This window comes from Vigna umbellata, chromosome 6 (genome assembly GCF_029865625.1).
Source record: "Vigna umbellata cultivar VRB3 chromosome 6, Vumbellata_1.0, whole genome shotgun sequence".
Classification (NCBI taxonomy): domain Eukaryota; kingdom Viridiplantae; phylum Streptophyta; class Magnoliopsida; order Fabales; family Fabaceae; genus Vigna; species Vigna umbellata.
The window spans coordinates 22,601,324-22,622,445 of record NC_142170.1 but is presented as its reverse complement, the minus strand read 5'-3'; the positions used below and the strand labels follow the sequence as shown (position 1 = coordinate 22,622,445).

The 21,122-nt window shown below is 36.6% G+C and overlaps 1 protein-coding gene and 2 pseudogenes across 1 annotated transcript; 2 read left to right on the top strand and 1 right to left on the bottom strand.

Moving 5' to 3' along the window:
• Positions 1–1,790: 1,790 nt before the first annotated feature.
• On the top strand, positions 1,791–19,521 carry LOC124833088 (vesicle docking protein). The gene is made up of 7 exons (XM_047307467.2): positions 1,791–2,098; positions 3,230–3,373; positions 5,164–5,313; positions 16,084–16,572; positions 17,068–18,588; positions 18,705–18,773; positions 19,219–19,521. Exons 1-7 carry the CDS (start codon positions 2,051–2,053, stop codon positions 19,345–19,347), a joined length of 2,550 nt encoding a protein of 849 aa, XP_047163423.1. The 5' UTR covers positions 1,791–2,050; the 3' UTR covers positions 19,348–19,521.
• Positions 5,800–7,517, bottom strand: LOC148196997 (uncharacterized; annotated as a pseudogene).
• On the top strand, positions 7,336–9,017 carry LOC148196996 (uncharacterized; annotated as a pseudogene).
• Positions 19,522–21,122: the final 1,601 nt, after the last annotated feature.

Genomic DNA, 21,122 nt, shown 5'->3' with positions numbered 1-21,122 from the left:
AGTCCTTATTGTTTTGAAACTCTGACTATTAGTCCTTAAAATTGGACGGTGTTAAGTTTTGGTAGAGGTGGCAAACGGCGTTGCCACGTGAAATACCAGCTGCCCTCTTCTCTTTCTGCCACGTTCTTGATTGAAATCAAATTAACAAATAGGGTTCTTAATTGGGCAATTAGGGATCTTAATTGGGGCAAAGTAAATTTTTTCAATTGGAGAAAATTTCACACGAAAGGGAACAAAATATGAATGAGAAAGTCTTCAACCTGCCATCCAGGAAGAGTCTCTATCAAATACTCTGATATGCTGCTAGCGTCGGTGGAAGCCGCCGCTTCAACACCAACCTTACTGACGATGGAAGATAAAGGTAATGTTTTTTTATGAGAAACGTCGAAAAGAGAATCAGGGGCGGAGTTTGAAGGAGAAGGGGTTTCTTGCGATGAAGAAGAAGCAGAAAGTTTAACACCAGCGAGAAGGAACCTATCATTCGCAGATTGAATCGACATGTCGCACTCTCTGCACAGAACTTGAAGGCTCTTCTCTCCTACGACAACGCAGAAAAGAATCAATCTTCAACAATTTCAAACATCTGAAAAAACAGTTTCCTTTTTCATTTCTGTTTTGTTCGTTTAATCAGTTACTAACCTGACAAACATTGCAGATAGGGTGTTGTCTGGGTCGAAGAAGAGAGAAACGCTTGTGTTTGGAGGCTAGTTTGTTTGCGTGGTGATGCACCGTTTCATCACACCCACCGTTTCTTAAGAACCCTAATTAACTCTGCCCCAATTAAGAACCCTAATTGCCCAATTAAGAATCCTAATTGTTAATTTGATTTCAATCAAGAACGTGGCAGAAAGAGAAGAGGGCAGCTGGTATTTTACGTGGCAACGCCGTTTGCCACCTCTACGAAAACTTAACACCGTCCAATTTTAAGGACTAATAGTCAGAGTTTCAAAACAATAAGGACTAAAAACCATCAAAGTTCTGAGTAGGGACTAAAAACAAAATCGTCTGATACTTAAGGGACTAAAAACATATTTAACCCATAAAAAAATTATAAAGATTATTTTATAATTTTCTAGCACTTTTTATTTCAATAATTTAACATTATTTTATAATTTAATGAAACTTTTTCTATAATAAAAGAAACATAATACATAATGTATGTATTTCAGTATAAATATAATAATTATTTTAGTTTATTTAATTAAATATATCAATCAATCAATAAAAAATTAAAATATTTATATAATTTAATATATTTTAAATATATATATTAATAATTTTTTAAAAAATATTAATAAAAATTTGGATAATACTAACTTAATATATACTAGTAAACAACATGTGTATTGCTTTTTGTGATAAAAAAAACAATGAAATCAAAATTATAAAAATAAATATAAATAATTTTACTAGATAGATTTTATCTATTTTGTAGATGATTTTTATTTATTTAATAGGTGATTTTTACTTATCTAATTTAAAAAATAAAATAAAAAAACACTTAATTTTAAAAGAATAGTTAATTTGAAAAGTGAGTTAAATGTAAATAAAATGATAACTTGAAGGGTAAAAATAAAAATAAAATAAAAAAAGAAAGTCTTATTATTTTTTATATATAATAAATATAGTTTTTATGGATTATATAAACTTTAACTATATTTGAGAGGGTATTCTTTTAAAAATGTTAAAAAAATATTAATATAACACTTTTATATTATTTTCGGGATTAAAATTAATTTTATGTTTTGTAAAATGCAATCTTTTAAATACTTTGCTACACAATTATTAAAATGAATAAAAAAAAAGAAAAAAAAAAGAGTTGGTGAACAGAGGGAAAGGAGAGGGAAGAAATCACTAAAGAGTGAAGGAGCAGTAAGATCTGCCTCTAATCCCAAATTCTGATTACAAAACGGCGTTTTCTCAAACACCCCAAGCGTGATTTGTTGGAGGCGAGTGAAGTTTTAACTCCATTGAACGCTGGGTGGTTTGGGATTTTGCGATTTCGAAGAAAATCACGTTCCGCTGGAGGAGAGGTTATAGAGAATAAGAAATGGCTACAGTTGATGTTATCAAATGTTGCATCGATTCTATTAGACAGGTAGCACAAGCCTTCCGAAGTAGAATACCTTCAGTTTTATGCATGTTTCTGATTTTGCGGAATGATTCAGTAGGGCTCTGCAATGATTATGATTTTAACTTTTCTTAATTTCGCAAAATTAAGAACCAATTGGATGTAACTTGTATGTAGAATAAAGGAATATTGAAATGCATGTTTTGATGCATGTAGCGTTCTTCTGGTGAAGTTTTCTTTACTTTATTAGCCAAATTAAACAGTGGAAGGGATTAGATGGATGTATCTTGGTCTATGTTAGTGCCCTTGGATACCTAGATTAAACTTGAGCAACCATTTTTAGAAGAAGAGCTATGAACCAGGTTTAGTTTAATGCGATTTGAGAAGTTATTTTGACCTTTAAGAGTTATGGTATGGATTTGGGAGCAAGGTTTTAAACTGCCTATGTGCTTTTGTTGTTATATTCCATATTGTTGGAAATTGTAGACACGATTGTGGTTTAAGATTTTTTCAGATTATACATAATACCCCTCCTTTCTTGTCTCTACACGAAGGCTCTTAATTGTTTGATAAACATTACAATTATATTCCTTGTACATTGCACTGACTTTTCTTGTTTGTTTGAAAAACATTACATCATGGTTGTTGTAAATGTTATAAAATTAGGGGTGCTGTGTGCACTTTTGAAAAAAATATTAGGGAGTATAAGAGTAAGTCACTATTTTTTAAAACCCTTGTTTGGGAGCTGTATCAGTGGATCTCCATTAGCAAGAACATTTATCCCAAAAGGCAATAAGTTGTCACAGAACTAATTCTAATATTGAGATTGGAAGAAATGATGTTGGCTATGTTTATATAGCTCCAGGGAAGATAGCTTTTAGAATGCTTTACTGTTGTGTTTCATCCAAAATCTATATTTATTTTCTTAATTTTGTGCTTATGATGGAGTAGTTCATTGTTTTCTTCTCTTTAACATTAAGTAAAGTTATTCACTTGTAGATTTGAGCCCAATATAGTTGCCGCAAAGCATCTTATACTGTACATGTGAATTTGAATTTTCTTCTGAAAATATTACCCATTGTACATGTTACAACTGTAACCATGTGATCCTTTTCCTTTTATTTTTTTCATTAATATTAGTTGTGCCCATTTTTCCAGATAGCTGAGCATATTCAAGATGCTACTGTTTATTTAGATGCTGGATCTACAGAAAGTTTCCAATTTTTGGGGGCCTATCCCATACTTCTTGAACTTGGAGCACGGGCTATTTGCAGTTTGGAAAACATGTGTGCACTTGATGTTGTAAGTGCTAGTTTCATGTTACATTGTTGCCCTAGTTGTCTCTCTATTCTTTCTGTGAACTACCAAGATTTGATTATCTCAATGATTGATTTAATTACTATAAAATTTAAAGTATTTTTCTGTTTTGAAAAATATTACATTAGAGGCTATGAAATGGAATCAACAATTTTTGGTGATCCGTGTTTGGATTTTCAGTTAATGAATTCTTCCCCTTGGCCAAAGTTTGGAGCCCATTAATTCCTATGTTATATCAGTGAATGTAGGTAGGGTATGTATCAGCTTTAGACAAGTTTGAGTGTAGTTAAGTGATGAATATCTATAATTCACCTAGTAATAATTACCAAAATGCATGATGTTATGAACTGAAGATTTTTTCTATTAATAATTCTGAATTCCTTGATTTAAATATTAAGATAAAGGTTACTTACTGAATTGTCAATAAAATCGTCCAAGGCTTTCTATTTTTCAATTTTAACATTATTCTTGTCTTTTCTCCTTGTTGTAGGGAACATGTTAATACCCATTGTCATTTGTAAATATTGTATTCCTTCTTTTCATGGGTCAAGTCCTTTTGAGATGGAATAATCTGAATGCGTCATGTGCTTGAATAATAGGAATTGATTTTATACTGCTTTTCATGGTTGGATTCTCACTCAGGCATGCCTATCCAGTATTCCCTTTTATTTCCTTTCCCCTTCTTGATACTTATGGAAGTGTCACAAAGGGTGGATAAACTTTTTGAAGTTTTTCATCTGGTCTTGCGTAGCCAAGCAAAGTAGCAAAGGCAATTCATCATTTGAAGGTTTATTGCACGGTGGATTGAGTTTGTCTTGATAATCTACTATGCAGAAGCATGGCTTTGTCAGCTCATTTGCTATGGTGTATTTGTGCTAAGACAAATGCCTGTATGTTCCGTGGTGCCTCTGTACCCATACCATACGTGAAATTTTATTTGTGGCCACTTGGGTGCTTATTTCACGGTTGCTTTGAGGATAACGATATACAATGAAATTGAATTTCTCTTTTGCATGTTTAAGGCTTTGAGCTATGATTCAGATGCAGAAGGAGGGGGTGACCTGGTGGGGTCATGGTCACCTTCATTTATTTATTTTTTATTTAAATGATTATAAAGATTATTTTGTGAACACCCCAACACACCATTTATCTAATCTGTTTCTTGTATTATACTGTTTTTATACTCAATAGTAAATATATTTATGTGTTTTATTCATAATAAAAATATTATTTATATGTTAAATTCTTGAACATGTTATGCATGTGAAAATTTAAATATTCTTTTAGTAGTGTTTTTTTTTTGTTTTTAACCGCCCTTGAGACAAAGTTCTAGGTCCACCTCTGGTTATCTTTTCTTCTTGAAATTAAGACAAATTGTGTTTGAACATAAAAAAATTGTGTTTTTTAATGTTCATGGATAATGATGTTATAGAATTGAATAATTCTTAATCCTCCTCCTACCTTTCATGGAAAATATTGGATGAAAAGTAAATGTATTTAATATCTTGGAAGTATAATTACTTTCTGTAAAAGAGAGTAAGAGCATTTGTAGGATATAGAATTCCCTTAGAGTTTATTCTTTATCCATTCCATGATTCCATCCTTTTTCTTAGTAAATTTACAGTTGATGCTGTATGGAACCATGTGGAGACATTCTTTCATCTGCTGGCTGAGATTTCTGCATGCTCCTGAATTGTTTGTACTATAATATTCTATGACTACTTTAGGTTGCCACGTGTATCATGATCTACTTTTATTAATGTTTCCTTGTTTAGGTGGTTGATTGGAACTCAAATTCTGATCCTGCGAGGAAACTTGTGGTTATCACATCAAGTCTACTAAGTGATGCTCACCGGTACATTTTACGTTGCCTGAGCACACATCAAGTTGTTCGTCATTGTATTATATTTACATCTATCTCAGAGGTGCTTATCTGCAATTACATCTCTTTTTCCCTTTTTCTATTTCCTTCCTTGGCTCTCCTTTTACCTATTTTCCATGTTTTATACATTTAATGTTGTTGACCAGTGTTATCAATATCAGACAACGGAAAATATTGGCGACCCAAAAATCCTTTATAAAGTTATAACAGAACCATAATGGGTTGTGGCAGAAACATTGCAGTCAAAAGAAATATAATACCACCACATATAATTCTAATGCAAAAGTAATGATATTATGTCTAAAAATTCAAATAATAATAACATCATACCAAAACATCACAAATTTGAAGTTCAAAACATAAAATAACAACAAATCTTAAAATAAATGTTTTAAGTTTCTAATCATCAGATTCTGCTTCAATCCCAATATAATTGTCTTCAATATTATCATCCAGTGGGGAATATCCCTCCTTCTTTTCCCCTTCGAAGAGACTCTTGTCAAAGTTAAGTAATCTTTTAAACTCAAAATCAGAGTATCATGCAATTCATTCTGAACCCCAATTTGAGCCTTCTCTTTAACCTTCCCTGCTGGTGTTGGAGTTGGAGTTGCACCTGGACCTTTCTTAGAAGCATGGGAAGATTCACTAACAATACCACCACTTGGTGGTTGCTTTCTTTTATTTGTTGCTTGTCTCCTTGTATAAATATTGGTTCTCCAACATAATTGTCTGCAATATTATCATCCAATGGGGCATATCCCTCTTCCTCTTCCCCTTCTAAGAGACTCTTGTCAAAGTTAAGTAGTCTTTCAAACTCAAAATGAGAGCTATCATGCAATTCATTCTGAACCCCAATTTGAGTTTTCTCTTTACCCTTCCCTGTTGGTATTAGAGTTGGAATTGCACCTGGACCTTTCTTAGAAGCATAAGAAGATCCAATAAAAATACCACCACTTGATGGTTGCTTTCTTTTATTGGTTGCTTGTATCTTTGTATAAACTATTGGTTCTCCAATACCTGAAGCTTCATAAACAGTTGCCCAATTAAGAGTGGGATCATCATCAAAAACCAACTCATTTCTCCCTCTTCATTATCATTATCATCAACTTCTCCCACAACTCATTACATTCATCAATGTCATTCAATACAATAGGGTCTATTGCATCCGTAATATTGTATCTTTGAGCAAATTGTTGATTATACTTTATCTAAACCAAATCATGCAGCCTTTTGTGGTCCAGCCTATTCCTTTTCTTTGAATGAATCTGCATTATGAATAAGTAAAATGTGAATTAATTTCTTTCTATACTCTACAAATAAGATAATAATGAAATGAGTCATGTCTTATTACTTGCTCAAAAACACTCCAATTGTGCTCGCATCCCGATGAACTACATGTCAAATTTAAAATCTTGATTGCTAGCTTTTATAAGTTGGGAGTTGCATGTCCATAATTCTTCCACCACTGAGCTACAAAAGCAAAGAAAGTAACTTAGAATGTAACCATTATATCTTAGCACAATTTACTCACCTGGCACTGTGGTCTTCCTTGATTCTATGGCAAAATCATCACCAAAGAGTCCACTTGCACTCTTATAAAGAGGCAACTCAGTTAAATTTTTTGGTTGCACATCTTTACTTGGCACCAACCTCCTGAAGCAAGCATACAGTCCATTTGTAACTTCCAATTCATATTCCATTTATGGGTTGGAATAATAGAACTCTGGGTTCAAAAAGTGACCAGTTGCATGCAAGGGGTGATGAAGTTGACATGTCCATCTATTATCTAGTGTTATTAAATTTTGGCCATGGCAGCACAACAAGGCGGTGGAGAAGCGGGTTTTCCATGGTGGCCCATGGCTGCTGCTTTTTGCATGGTGGTTGGTGGTGGCGGAATGGTAGTTGTGGAAAAAGTGAGGTGGAGAAAGAAGAAGACAACAACTTGAACAAAAGAAACTAAGAGAAGAGATAGGGGCAGTTATGGCTTGGAGAAACAAGAGTAGCAAAGTGGGAGAAGAAATAGGGCAGCAACAGCGTGGGAGAAGAGATAGGGCAGGAGCGGTGCACGCAAGACACTAAACCCTAATGCATCCTTATATGTGTTTTTTGAATGTTTAAAACATAATGTTAAAAATTGGGTAAGGCCCAATAAAACATTATTTAATCTAACCTAATGCACACATCCCCTCCTCTCTTATTCTGTTGCCTTTGCCCTAAGTTACTGCCACCAACAGCCACCGCTGCCATCATCAGTTGCCGCCACCGCCACTAAGTCTATTTTTTTTTTCAGTTTTTTATTTTTGTTTATTTTTTACTTCTCTACTTTCACTATAATTATTTTTCAAAAGATATACCTGTTTTCTAGCACCAATAATGACCCATCATGCATGATCAAGACAGTTCAAGAACATCTCACAGAAGTGACTCGGGTTGAAAACATTGTCACCCGATGGATGAGTCAAATTTAAATACAACTTTTTGTAATTATTGTGGGAAAGTTATGAAAGGAGGAGCTACTAGAGCAAAAGAACATCTAACGGTAAAGAAGGGCAATGTTGCTGTGTGAGAGAAGAACTTTGGAAATTATATAGAAAAGAAATAGACAGCTCCTTCATCAATCCTGGATATAGTGTAGCCAATGATAATCATGAGAGGAAGATGAAGTTGAAATGTCCACTGCTAGTAATGATAGAGGGAGATATAGCAGTGGAATGATAGAGAGAGATATAGCAGTGGAAGAAAAGGACCAATGGATATGTTTTGTAGAAATCGAGCTGTTGCAGTAGAGAAGAGAAAAAAGGAAAAATTGAGGCAAGCTAACATCAAAGAGGCATGGGACAAAATTTAAAGTCCTTGGTTCATCAATATATTGCTTGGTTTTGGTACCAAGTAGGCTTGTCATTCAACCTTGTGAGGTTGAAAAATTTTCAATATATGATTGATGCCAAGGTGCTTATGAACGTAATTTACCCACTTCTACTTATCATGAAATCAAAGTTCCACTTCTAAGCAAGGAAGTTGACTATACTGAGAAGTTGAAAGATCATAAATTGCAATGGGGAAAACATGGTTGTTCTATTATGTTAGATGCATGGATTGACTGAAAGTAACGATGCTTGATTAATTTTTTGGTGAGCAACCTTGAAGGGAAAATGTTTGTCAAGTCTATTGATGGTTCTAAATTTATGTAGACAGGAGTAAAACTATTTGAGATGCTTGATTCCTTTGTGGAGGAAATTGGAGAAGAAAATGTTGTTGAAGTTATAACAAATAATGGGAGCAATTATGTGTTGCCTGGTAAGTTGTTGGAAGAGAAAAGGCCCATCTCTATTGGACTCTTTGTGCTGCCCATTATATAGATTTGATGCTTGAAGACATTGGAAAGCTTCCTTTGATAAAGAAGACAATTCAAAGAGGAGTTAGTCTTGCTGGCTTTATCTATAGTCATTCTAGTACCTTGAGTTTTTTAAGACAATTTACAAATAAGAGGGAATTAGTAAGACATGCTGTTACATGATTTTCTACCACTTATTTATCATTACAAAGGTTGCATCAAGAAAAGGGAAATTTGAGAGAGATGTTCACTTCTGATGAATGGAGCAATACAAGTTATCTAAGGAAGCTGTTAGATATACTATCCTTATCTTTTCTTTATCTTTAACCTGTAGTTAGGTTTTTATTATTTCTTATTTGTATTTTGGGTTTAGCCCATATTTTTTCTATTATAAATAGAGGACTCTGTGTATATTCGACACAAAGAAGATTAATCTCATACATAATTTTTGCTATATTCAACATGGTATCTTGAACCAGGTTCTTTTGAGGAATTTTTTTTTGTTGCCTCTGCTGCCACACCTGCCGCTGCCGGCGGTGCCATAGTCTACTGTTGTCGTCTATGCTGCAACTACTAGAGTTCCAGTTTCAACCAACTATCACACTACTTTGATCGCCTAGGCCAGGTAACCACCATGTCATCAACGATGCCTTCATCAAAGCTCCTACGTGCTTTTAATGCCTTTTAAAGTTGTGGATCTTCTCCTTTTTGTGTCGTGTGTGTGGCACATCTCGTCTCCCCTTAGATAGTGATTTAGAGCATTGAGGTCGCTCTTTTTCCACCTTCAGGTTCGTCGTGCATTGTCGCACGTCCCCGTAGCTATTCAAAGCATTGAGGTTGCTTTTTTTCATTTTCCAAGTGTCTTGATTGGAGAATCTTGGATTTTTAAGGTTTCTCTCTCCTGTTCATCCATGGCTTCTTCCGCTGTTGTCTCTTCTGACTTCCCTTCTGTCACCATTGTGTTTAACCCTTTTATATATGCTTTTTCTCCTGTTGGACGAATGACTTTTGGTAGTTTATTTATAGCCGTGGTGACTCTTCAACAATGACCTCTTTATCCACTAGATGTCAACGACATTTCTTAACGAAGATTTGTAAGAAGAGATTTACATAGAGCAACCTCCCAGATTTGTTGTTCAGGGGAGTCTTCTTGGTCATGTTCTTATGCCTTCATTTTGGAATCATGTTGTATTTACTCTCAAAGTCATGGCTGCTCTTGTTCATATGCTTCGTCTAGTGGATGGGGAAAGAAAAACAACTATGGGCTATATATATGAAGCAATGGAGAAAGCCAAGGAAACGATAATGAAGTCATTCAATAAGAGAGGAGGGGTTGTGTGTATTATGTTATTAAATAATGTTTTATTGTGCCTACGGTTGGGGGTAGTAACTTAAGGCAAAGGCAAAAGAATAAGAGAGGAGGGGTTTTGTGTATTAGGTTAGGTTAAATAATGTTTTACAGGCCCGACCCGATTTTTAATCTTATGTTTTAAACACTGAGAAAACACATATAAGGATGTAATTAGGATTTTAGTGTCTTGCGTGCACCATTGCTGCCCTATCTCTTTTCCCACTTTGCTTCTCATTTTTCTCCAAGCCGCAACTGCCCCTATCTCTTCTCTTGGTCTCTTTTGTTGAAGCTGTTGTCTTCTTTCTCCACCCTGCTTTTTCCGTCACTGCTAGCTGCCATGCAAAAAGCGGTGCCATGGGTGGCCATGGACAACCTGCTTCACTACCGCCTTGTTGTGGCGGCAGGTTGGTAAACCACTACTGGTTTCCACCTTAGCTGAAATGATAGCACTGTTGTTGGCTTACCACTACTGGTTTCCACCTTAACAATAACATTATTCACTTGGTATGTACTGTAATTACTCCTCTTTTTCCTGTCTTTTGCAATAGTAAAATAAGCTACCAGTTTTTGAAGAATGAGTTATGGTTGCACCTTAATCCTTTTATTTTTCATTAGCATGCAAACCCTAGTATTACATGAATAGTTAGTGTTGAAATATATTGTATTGTATAATGGGCTTTTAGGGCTGGTCCATTGTTCCTTATATAGGACTTTTTTGTGTAATAGAAACTTTAACACAGTAATAATATTTTTACCATCTTTCAAACTTTCACATGGTATCTAGAGCTGGTTAGGGTTCGCCGCTGCTCACTGCCCGCGCCGTCGTTCTCCGTCGCTTTCCGCGCCGCTGCCGCCGTCCGCCACCGCCGTCCGCCGCCGTCCGCCGCCGCCGTCGCTGCCTTTTCTCCGGCGAAGTTAAGGGTTCGGTTCGCCTCGACGAGCGCGACCCATCCCTGGTGGTCGCCGCCTCATTCTTCTCTCGACGCGCCGTCACGCGCCGTTTCTCTCTGACCACTCTCGGGCGCGTGGGCTTCACGCGCCGCCTCTCCCGTGCCGGATCTTCACCGCGCCACTGCCGGTCGTTTCGCCGCCGTCTCCTGAGTGTATTGTGGTCTCTGATTTGCTGTTCCGTTGAGGGTTGCTCCGTTTAGGGTTTCTTCCCACACCTTTTTCCCCTCTTTTCTTGTTTGGCTTTATAATGGCTGGTCTTGGAACACCGTCTCTCTCTGCTACTCCGACCATTACTTCTGCAAAACTCAATTGGAAAAACTATCTATCTTGGTCTTCTTCCGTGGAGTTATGGTTTCTTGGTCAAGGACACCATGATCATCTTGAACAAGATGTTTCCACCGTTCCTGAAGAAGAGAAATCTCAATGGCAAAAACTTGATTTTCAACTATGTGCTGTCCTATGGCAATCTGTTGAACCAGAAGTGTTAGAAATTTTAAGACCTTACAAATCGTGCTCTTCTTTTTGGAGAAAAGCTCAAGATATCTTTGCTAACGATGTGCAACGTCTCTTTGATGCAACTCAAAGAGTGACTTCCCTTAAACAAAACAATCATGATATGGTTACTTACATAGGAACGGCCCGTGCTGCTGTAGAAGAATTGAAGAATTTCTTTGTGGCTGATTCTTTAGAAGGCCTAAACAAGAAGCTTGATAAGTTTTATATGGTCTTAATTTTGAGAGGTCTACATTCAGATTTTGACCATGTTCGTGATCAAATGTTAGCTGGTGATCAAGTTCCATCAATGGACAGCTTAGTTACTCGACTTCTTCGGGTACCTTCATTAGTTAAAGACGAAAGTTCAATTGGTGGTATTGAAACATCAGCTATGGTAGCACCACAAGGAAGAGGAGGAGGCAGAGGCAACCGAGGAGGACGTGGTGGCCGTGGTATGCGTCCTCAGTGCACATATTGTAAGAGGATAGGCCATACTCGAGAGAAATGTTATGCCTTACATGGATATCCTGACAAAGTCGCTCATGTTTCGAAATCTGATGATCTCGAACCCAAAATTTCAAATGAAGAATACCAAGAATTTTTGAAGTATAAGTCTGGAAAATCTTCTCATCCTGACCAATCCTCTTCCATGTCCAATGTGTCAACTGCCTGCATATCTCAATCTATGGAAGGTCACAATCCATGGATCCTTGACTCAGGTGCCTCAGACCATATCTCTGGTACTATTTCTTCATTTTCTTCCATGTCCTCTCAGAAAATTCCTCATTTAATTACTGTTGCCAATGGATCCAAAGTTGCATCTCAGGGAATTGGCAGAGTTTCCTTATCTCCTTCACTAAATTTAAATTCTGTTTTGTATATTCCTCATTGTCCTTACAATTTAATCTCCTTGAGCCAATTGACTCGTTCCTTAAATTGTTCTGTAACCTTTACTGCTAATTCCTTTGTTATACAGGAACATGGTACGGGTCGCCTGATTGGAGAAGGACATGAGTCTCGAGGACTTTATTTTTTGAAACATAGCTCTTCAGTTTCCTGTTTTACCACTTCATCTCCAAAACTTTTGCATGATCGGTTGGGCCATCCAAGTTTATCCAAGTTGAAGATGATGGTTCCAAGTCTCAAGAACATTCAAGTCTTAGATTGTGAGTCGTGTCAATTAGGAAAACATGTTAGATCTTCTCATCCTAAAAAGTCTGAGACACTATGTAATTCTCCTTTCTCAACTATTCACTCTGATATTTGGGGACCAAGTCGTGTTACTTCTTTTGGTTTTAATTATTTTGTAACCTTCATTGATGAATTCTCTCGATGTACTTGGGTTTATTTAATGAAAGAGAGATCTGAACTTTTGTCCATATTTGTGTCTTTTATTAATGAAATTAAGAACCAATTTGGGAAGACAATTAAAATCCTTCGTAGTGATAATGCTAAGGAATATTTTTCTTTAGCGTTTTCTTCATTTTTATCTTCCCAAGGAATTTTACATCAGTCAACATGTCCTCACACTCCACAACAAAATGGTATTGCAGAGAGGAAGAATAGACATCTCATTGAAACTGCACGCTCCTTGATGTTGAATACTAATATCCCTGTACATCACTGGGGCGATGCAGTCCTCACTGCCTGTTTTCTAATCAATAGGATGCCTTCTTCCTCTCTTGAAAATAAAATTCCTCATTCTGTCATTTTTCCAAATGACACTCTATATCATATCTCCCCACGTGTATTTGGGTGTACATGTTTTGTCCATAATGTTTCTCCAGGTCTTGATAAGCTATCCGCAAAGGCTATTAAGTGTGTCTTCTTGGGATATTCTCGTCTTCAGAAAGGGTATAAATGTTATTCTCCCTCCACCAAGAGAAATTATATGTCTGCTGATGTCACATTCTTTGAGGATACACCGTTTTTCTCGTCCTCTGTGGAGGATCGTTCATCTGTTCAACAAATGTTTCCTCTACCATCGTGTGATCCCTTGGTTATTCCTGCTTCTATACCTCAAACTCAAAATGTGAATGACATTGTTCCTCCACCTCTTATCACATATCAGCGTCGGAGACAATCTCAAGCTCAGAACAATGAAGATCCTCTAGACTCATCTCCTCCTCCCTCAGCTCACCAGACCATGGATCCTTCATCCTCCTCGTCTTCTACTGACTCAGATGATAATTTGCCCATTGCCCTTCGAAAAGGTATTCGTTCTACTCGTAATCCATATCCTGTTTATAATTTTTTGAGTTATCATCGTTTGTCTTCTACCTATTTCTCTTTTGTTTCTTCCTTATCCTCCCTTAAGACTCCTAATAATATTTATGAGGCACTTGATCATCCTGGATGGCGTCAAGCCATGATTGATGAAATGCAGGCCCTTGACCACAATGGTACTTGGGACCTTGTTCCTCTTCCTCCTGGTAAGAAGCCTGTTGGCTGCCGATGGGTTTATGCTATTAAGGTTGGTCCTACTGGTGAAATTGATCGTCTAAAAGCTCGTCTAGTAGCTAAGGGATATACTCAAGTTTATGGCATTGATTATTGTGATACTTTTTCTCCTGTGGCTAAAACCAGTACAGTTCGTATTTTACTTGCTATGGCTGCCATTCGTCATTGGCCACTTTACCAGTTGGACATTAAAAATTCCTTTCTTCATGGTGATCTGGAAGAGGAGATATACATGGAGCAACCTCCTGGGTTTGTTGCTCAGGGGGAGTCTGGGTTAGTTTGTAAATTACGTCGTTCCCTCTATGGCTTGAAACAATCACCCCGTGCTTGGTTTGGTAAATTTAGTCGGGTTGTGCAAAATTTTGGATTGAAACGATGTGAGGCGGATCACTCAGTGTTTTATGGTCATTTTTCTCCTGACAAATGTGTTTATCTCATGGTGTATGTTGATGATATTGTTATTACAGGGAATGACAACACTAAAATTACTCAATTAAAGAATCATTTGTTCAACCACTTTCAGACTAAAGATCTGGGTCGTCTAAAATACTTCCTTGGTATTGAAGTAGCACAGTCAAAAGAAGGTGTCATCATTTCACAAAGGAAATATGCTCTTGATATTTTAGAGGAAACAGGCTTGACAAATTGCAAGCCTATTGATAGTCCTATGGACTCAAATCAAAAGCTAATGAGAGATCAAGGTGAACCTTTCTCAGATCCAGAGAGATATAGAAGGCTGGTTGGAAAACTCATATATCTTACAATAACAAGACCTGATCTTTCTTATCCAGTGGGAGTTGTGAGTCAATTTATGCAAAATCCACATGTTGACCATTGGAATGCAGTGATTCGAATTCTCAGATACATAAAAGGAAATCCAGGACAGGGATTGTTGTATGAGGACAAGGGAAGCACTCAGATTGAAGGATATTGTGATGCAGATTGGGCTGGTTCTCCAATTGATCGAAGATCTACTACAGGATATTGTGTTCTACTTGGAGGGAACCTTATATCTTGGAGAAGTAAGAAACAAAGTGTTGTTGCTAGATCTAGTGCTGAAGCTGAATACCGATCTATGGCTTTGACTACATGCGAACTTGTGTGGATCAAGCAACTTCTCCAAGAGTTGAAATTTTGTGGAAATGAGTCTTTGAAACTGTACTGTGACAACCAAGCAGCCCTTCATATTGCCTCCAATCCAGTGTTTCATGAGAGAACAAAACATATAGAAATTGATTGTCATTTTATTAGAGAGAAGTTGTTGACTAAGGAACTTGTTACTGAGTTTGTCAATTCTAATGAACAACTCGGAGACATTATGACCAAATCTCTAAGGGGGCCTAGGATTCAATGTATATGTTCCAAGCTTGGAGCATATGCTCCAGCTTGAGGGGGAGTGTTGAAATATATTGTATTGTATAATGGGCTTTTAGGGCTGGTCCATTGTTCCTTATATAGGACTTTTTTGTGTAATAGAAACTTTAACACAGTAATAATATTTTTACCATCTTTCAAACTTTCACAGTTAGCAAGTTGCTATCCTAATGAAAGACTGATAGTATTAGTGGTGGTCTTAGGGCTTGTTTGGACAAACTTCTCCACTAGAATTTCTAGGAAAGAAAAGTAAGGAGTTAAGTGAATTTCTCCGTAGGTTAAAATTAGCTTATGCATAAGTTAAAAAATGAAAATTTAGGAAAATCACGAGTTAACATCTACAAATTAGTTTTTATGCATGGGTTGATTTTAACTTCTGAGAAAGTTTATTTAATTTTTTTCTCCTAGAAGTCCTTACGGAGAAGTTTCTGCAACAAACAAACCCTTAATTAATGTTGGTTTCCAGTATGTTAAAAAAGTAATGTTGTTATAGTAGAAACAGAAACAGAAATTATCATCTTTCGGAAATAGTTGGGTCGTCTCTAGTTAATTTAGACATATAAAATGTTTTGGGAATAAATCAAAAAGTCAAAAGCAGATGAGGTATTTTATTTAATTAGCAATATTGTCATCAGTTCTCCTAGAATTTTGTCAATATGGATAGCTGGTTATATTTGCTGGAGTAAAGGGATGAACTCATTATTTATCACCAATGATCAACATAAGGATGAAATTACTTTATCCATCAATGATATAGCTAGTTTATTGTTATTTCGTTCCAATACCCATTTCCTTCCTTCATTGTTTCCTTTTGTTTTTGAATTTTCTAATACTAATAAAAAATGCAGACAGCACACTCAGCATTTCCTGATTCACCTCTGGGACCAGATGCATATCCTGAATATGAATCCTTGCTGGTTCAAGATTATGAAGAACTAGTTAAGAAATCCCGGACAAAACCGGGACAGGGAAAGCTTAACACTGAAGATGGAGGACGTTCAGAGTTTCCTTCCATTGGAGAGGATGTTCTTAATCTCGAAGCTAGTCCAAGTGGAAGAGATTTTTATGAGAACAATTCATTAGACTACGTTGAAGAATCAGTGGTGAAATTGGTTGTTTCTGTTTATCATTTTCCCATGATTTTATGTCCTATTTCACCACGAGTATTTGTTCTGCCTTCAGAAGGGTTGGTAGCTGAAGCACACTTATCATCTGGGCATGAAGATTCCATTAGTCCTGGTTTGCCTCCATTAAGTACTGGTTTTCTCTCTGATGCCGATGATGTGCCTCCAGGGGCTACTCTTACGGCACACTTTCTCTACCATTTGGCTGCCAAGGTAACACAAGTTATATACATTTTGTAACTGAAATGTGTGCACATTTCTGTTGACTTTATTTCAAGATTTGTTTGTTTATTTTTTTTTTTTATTTTTTAGGATTCTTATGTTGTGTACTTCATATATTTAAATGCTGGGGACTATCTTGAACATTATAATATTAATAGGTCTGTGATAGAGCTGCTCCATGCCATATTGTTCTATTTTACTAGGGGGCTCATACTTCCATTCTGAAAAAGATTACTGGAATAAAAAAAATTTCTTGTAAGAGTGTTACTCATTTAAATAGATCGTGCTCTGAATCTTTTTCAAAAACTTGGTATTTAAAGCACACAATTTTATTGTTTGGTTCATGTAGCCAATCCCATTTTAGGGTGAAAAAGGCTTTGCTTTTTATTGAGAGTATATCTGATTTACCTGTAGCTGCAATACTTTTTGTTTTGTTTCTCCTTTAATTTTTTACCTTGACCATTAATTGTCTTGTTTATGATATAGATGGACTTGAAAGTGGAAATTTTCTCCCTTGGTGATATATCAAAAACTGTGGGAAAAGTTTTGACAGGCATGTCTAGTCTTTATGACGTAGGCCGTCGTAAACGATCAGCAGGACTGTTACTCATTGATCGTACACTTGATCTTCTCACTCCTTGCTGCCATGGGGACTCACTTGTTGACCGCATATTTTCTTCTTTGCCCCGTAGAAATAGAACAATTTCTGGTAAAGGTTCTGGGAGCCAACTCAAACTTCGTTCTTTATACCTGCAACGTGCTCCTTTAGATGTTCAGATACCACTTGCAAGGATCCTCAACGAAGAAGATTCGAAAATAGACAGTTATCGTCTTTTAGAAAGCATTGAGGCTTTTTTGTGTGGGTGGAATTCTGATTGTCAGTTAACTGGCTTGATTAACCTTCGCCAGAAAATTCATGACAAGCCTAATCACACTGATGCAGAGATACTTACTGGGTCCTTTGTCTCTTCTGAAAATTTCCTTGGGATGCCACTTTTGGAAGCTATTTTAGATAGAAGAACGAAAGATGGAGCCTTACTGGTAAAGAAATGGCTACAAGAAACTCTGCACAGGGAAAATGTTGCCGTGAACGTGAAGTCTCGTCCTGGTGTTGCTACAAAACCGGAGATACAAGCTATGATCAAAGCTTTGTCCAGGAACCAATCATCTTTGCTAAGGAACAAGGGAATTATTCAATTAGCTGCAGCCACGTTATTTGCCCTTGAAGAATCAAATTATACCCTATGGGATGCATTTAGCAGCGCAGAGAAAATTCTGAGTGTAAGTTCTGGAGAAACAAGTCAAAGTCTTGCCATTCAAATTGGTGACCTTATCAACAAGAGTGCTCTGTTGGGATCACATGTAAATAAGGGGAAAAGGGAGATCTCAAAGGGGTTACTTTCTTTGCAAGATGCTTTGCTGTTGATGATCATTGGATATATATTGGCTGGTGAGAATTTTCCAACATCTGGTGCTGACGGGCCATTTTCTTGGCAAGAGGAGCATTTGCTAAAAGATGCTGTTGTAGATGCGCTTTTAGAAAATCCTTCAGTAGCAAATCTCAAATTTCTTGATGGACTACGAGAAGAGCTTGAAACTAATGTTGATAGTAAGTTAAAATCTCAGGGAACTGCTGAAGAATCTTCGGAACTAGATATTGATGATTTTGATGATGATCAATGGGGCAAATGGGGTGACGAAGATGGTGACGATGACAATAAAATTGAACAAGTATATGGTGATGTGCAACTGAAGTTGGAGTTGCGTGATAGGGTGGACAATCTTTTCAAATTTCTTCACAAGTTATCTGATCTGAAAAGAAAGAATATACCATTGAGGGATGGATCATTGACCATGGAAGCTAATTTTGATGAGGATAGAAAAGGATTGCTTTATAAGCTACTAACAAGGGTGTTGGGCAAGTACGACGTGCCTGGGTTAGAATATCATTCTTCCACTGTGGGGCGCCTCTTTAAGAGTGGGTTTGGAAGATTTGGCCTTGGTCAGGTAATTATGGTTTCTTAATTTATTGTTATGAGGAGGTTGCTTGAGTAGTCCAGTTCAAATATGCTAATCATTTTTTTTTAACCTTTTCTCTATTCTTGTCAATTCGAATACTGCAGGCCAAACCAAGCCTTGCTGATCAAAATGTCATTTTGGTGTTCGTTATTGGCGGCATTAATGGGCTCGAGGTGAAATTCTTGAATACCTTTGTCTCCTCTCTCTCTCTTACTATTCCTCTATGTCTGTGAATAACAATATGGCATTGTATTGCGAATTAAAGTTTGAGTAAATAATCTACACATTGGCATTGTATGTAAAGGTATTTTAATCTGTTATTCAATTATAATTTGTTGATATTTACAATAATTACTTTTAAGAGTCATAGTAACAATGAATTTTTATAAGTTGACATTGCAAAACCTTTTATATTGTCATTGCTAAAGAATTGAAGTTTTTAAAACTATTATATATATATATATATATATATATATATATATATATATATTAATAAATGATGAGACATTTGTTGTCTTTTTTTTTTTACACATAGCTCTGTTTAATTTAAAACCTGATCCTTGATTAGTATGCAGAACAGTAACCTGACATTTTTTTTCACTTTTGTCACTGTCATAGGTGTGTGAGGCTCATGAGGCATTGGCTGAAAGTGGAAGACCTGACATTGAGTTGCTAGTTGGTGGAACAACTCTTCTCACTTCTAATGACATGCTCGATTTACTGCTAGGGAATTCAAGTTACTTTTAATTCGTTCATCTGTTAAGATATAGGAGATAGAAATTAAATTGAATTGGTTTTCTTAAATCCTGTATGTTGTAACTTTTAACTTTGTATAGGCAGTTCTAATTGTATTTTCTTTCTTTCCAAATCAAAAGCAAGAGAAATTAATAAATTGAGTCAAAATTGGCTTTTAATATACAAGTTGCCTCTCAAGAAAGCATGAAACCATGTTGCAAAGGACCAGCATATTATCAGTTTTCAATGTGCTTTCAGTACTATTACCCTTCGAACAAAAATTGAATGTGTCTAGACAGTTTCGATTAGTTGCTTTCTTTATCTCATTGTTACAGCATAAGACATGACATGGACACGGTTTGCTACGTGGGTTGATTCAGTAAAACAGCCGAATAGACTGTAGTACAAGTTATGTGTATGAACTTTTAGATTGAGAAATATACCCAAAAATCCATATTTATAAAATAACACGAGTTTCTTCTCCTATTTTAAACTAAGAAATGTCTCGTGTAATTTCTAAACTAAACACTCATGTTGTAACTTATTGTATATTTTTTCTTTAACAATATGTTTAAATTGCTTAAAAAATTGGTTGATATTCATATTAGGTATAATGTAATGGATCCTTATTTGTAATTATGTGAGTCAAATTAGTCCCTTCCGTTAAATATAGGCAAACGGAGTTAATGGGTTGATGATGTGGCAGTAATTACTGGCTAGGTGTCTAACACGTAATTGTGTGAGTGTTTACGTGGTATTAGGGCAGCTGATTTTAAAATTAAATTTTAATTAAAAATTGGGTTTATTTAATTGGGTTTATCTACAACACCATCTCCCTAATCTCTTGCAACAGCAGACAAATCCAAATGCTCAAGCTTCCAACAATTCTCCCCCAATCTCTCGCGAAACAACCCCACTGAACTGATTAAAGGAAAGAGTCTCTTAGCCTTCCAACAAAACCAGGCACAGAACCATTCAATCCATTACCAGCCAATTTCAAAACCTCCAAATTCCCCCTCCAACGCGTTGAAGGGGAGAGACAAAACCCTAAGCTTCGTGAGCACACTGATGAAATTAAAAGAAGAAACGTTTCCAAAGAGAGAACCTTTACTACCTTCGCACGTTCGCCGAACTCCGAATCCGTAAAGAGGGAATTGAGAGAAACCTTTGCACGGGTGAGAGGTTCCGTTGTGGCGGTTGCCGCCGTTTCCGGTGACGTTGACGGCGACCACCCGGGAGTTCGCGTTGCAGAGGACACCAGACCAAGAGCAGTAGCCAGAGTCAGTGCCGGCTGCGGAGGTTCATGTGGAGAGAACGCTGGCGGGGTCGGAAAACGATGCCTTCAGACGAAGGAGAGCAGATTCGTCTGAATCCCCCAATACTGCGTCGCTTGGCGACAAGAACAGAACCACAAAGAAGAGAAACTTCACTATGGAACTCCATTTGATCACTGAACTGCAATGAGAAGAAGAAAACATCTCACAGTGAAAGAAAACCGAATCGCACGAAAAACCCCTTCTTCCCCGTTGTAGGAGTGACGTCGAAGAGAAGAAGAAAGGGTTTTTGAAAACCCTAATCTTGTGAATAAACCCAATTTTTAATTAAAATTCAATTTTAAAATTTGTTGCCCTAATACCACATAAGCACTCACACAATTACGTGTTAGACACCTAACCAGTAACTACTGCCACATCATCAACCAATTAACTCCGTTTGCCTATATTTAACGGAAGGGACTAATTTGACTCACATAATTACAAGTAAGGATCCATTACAATCAGTTTTAT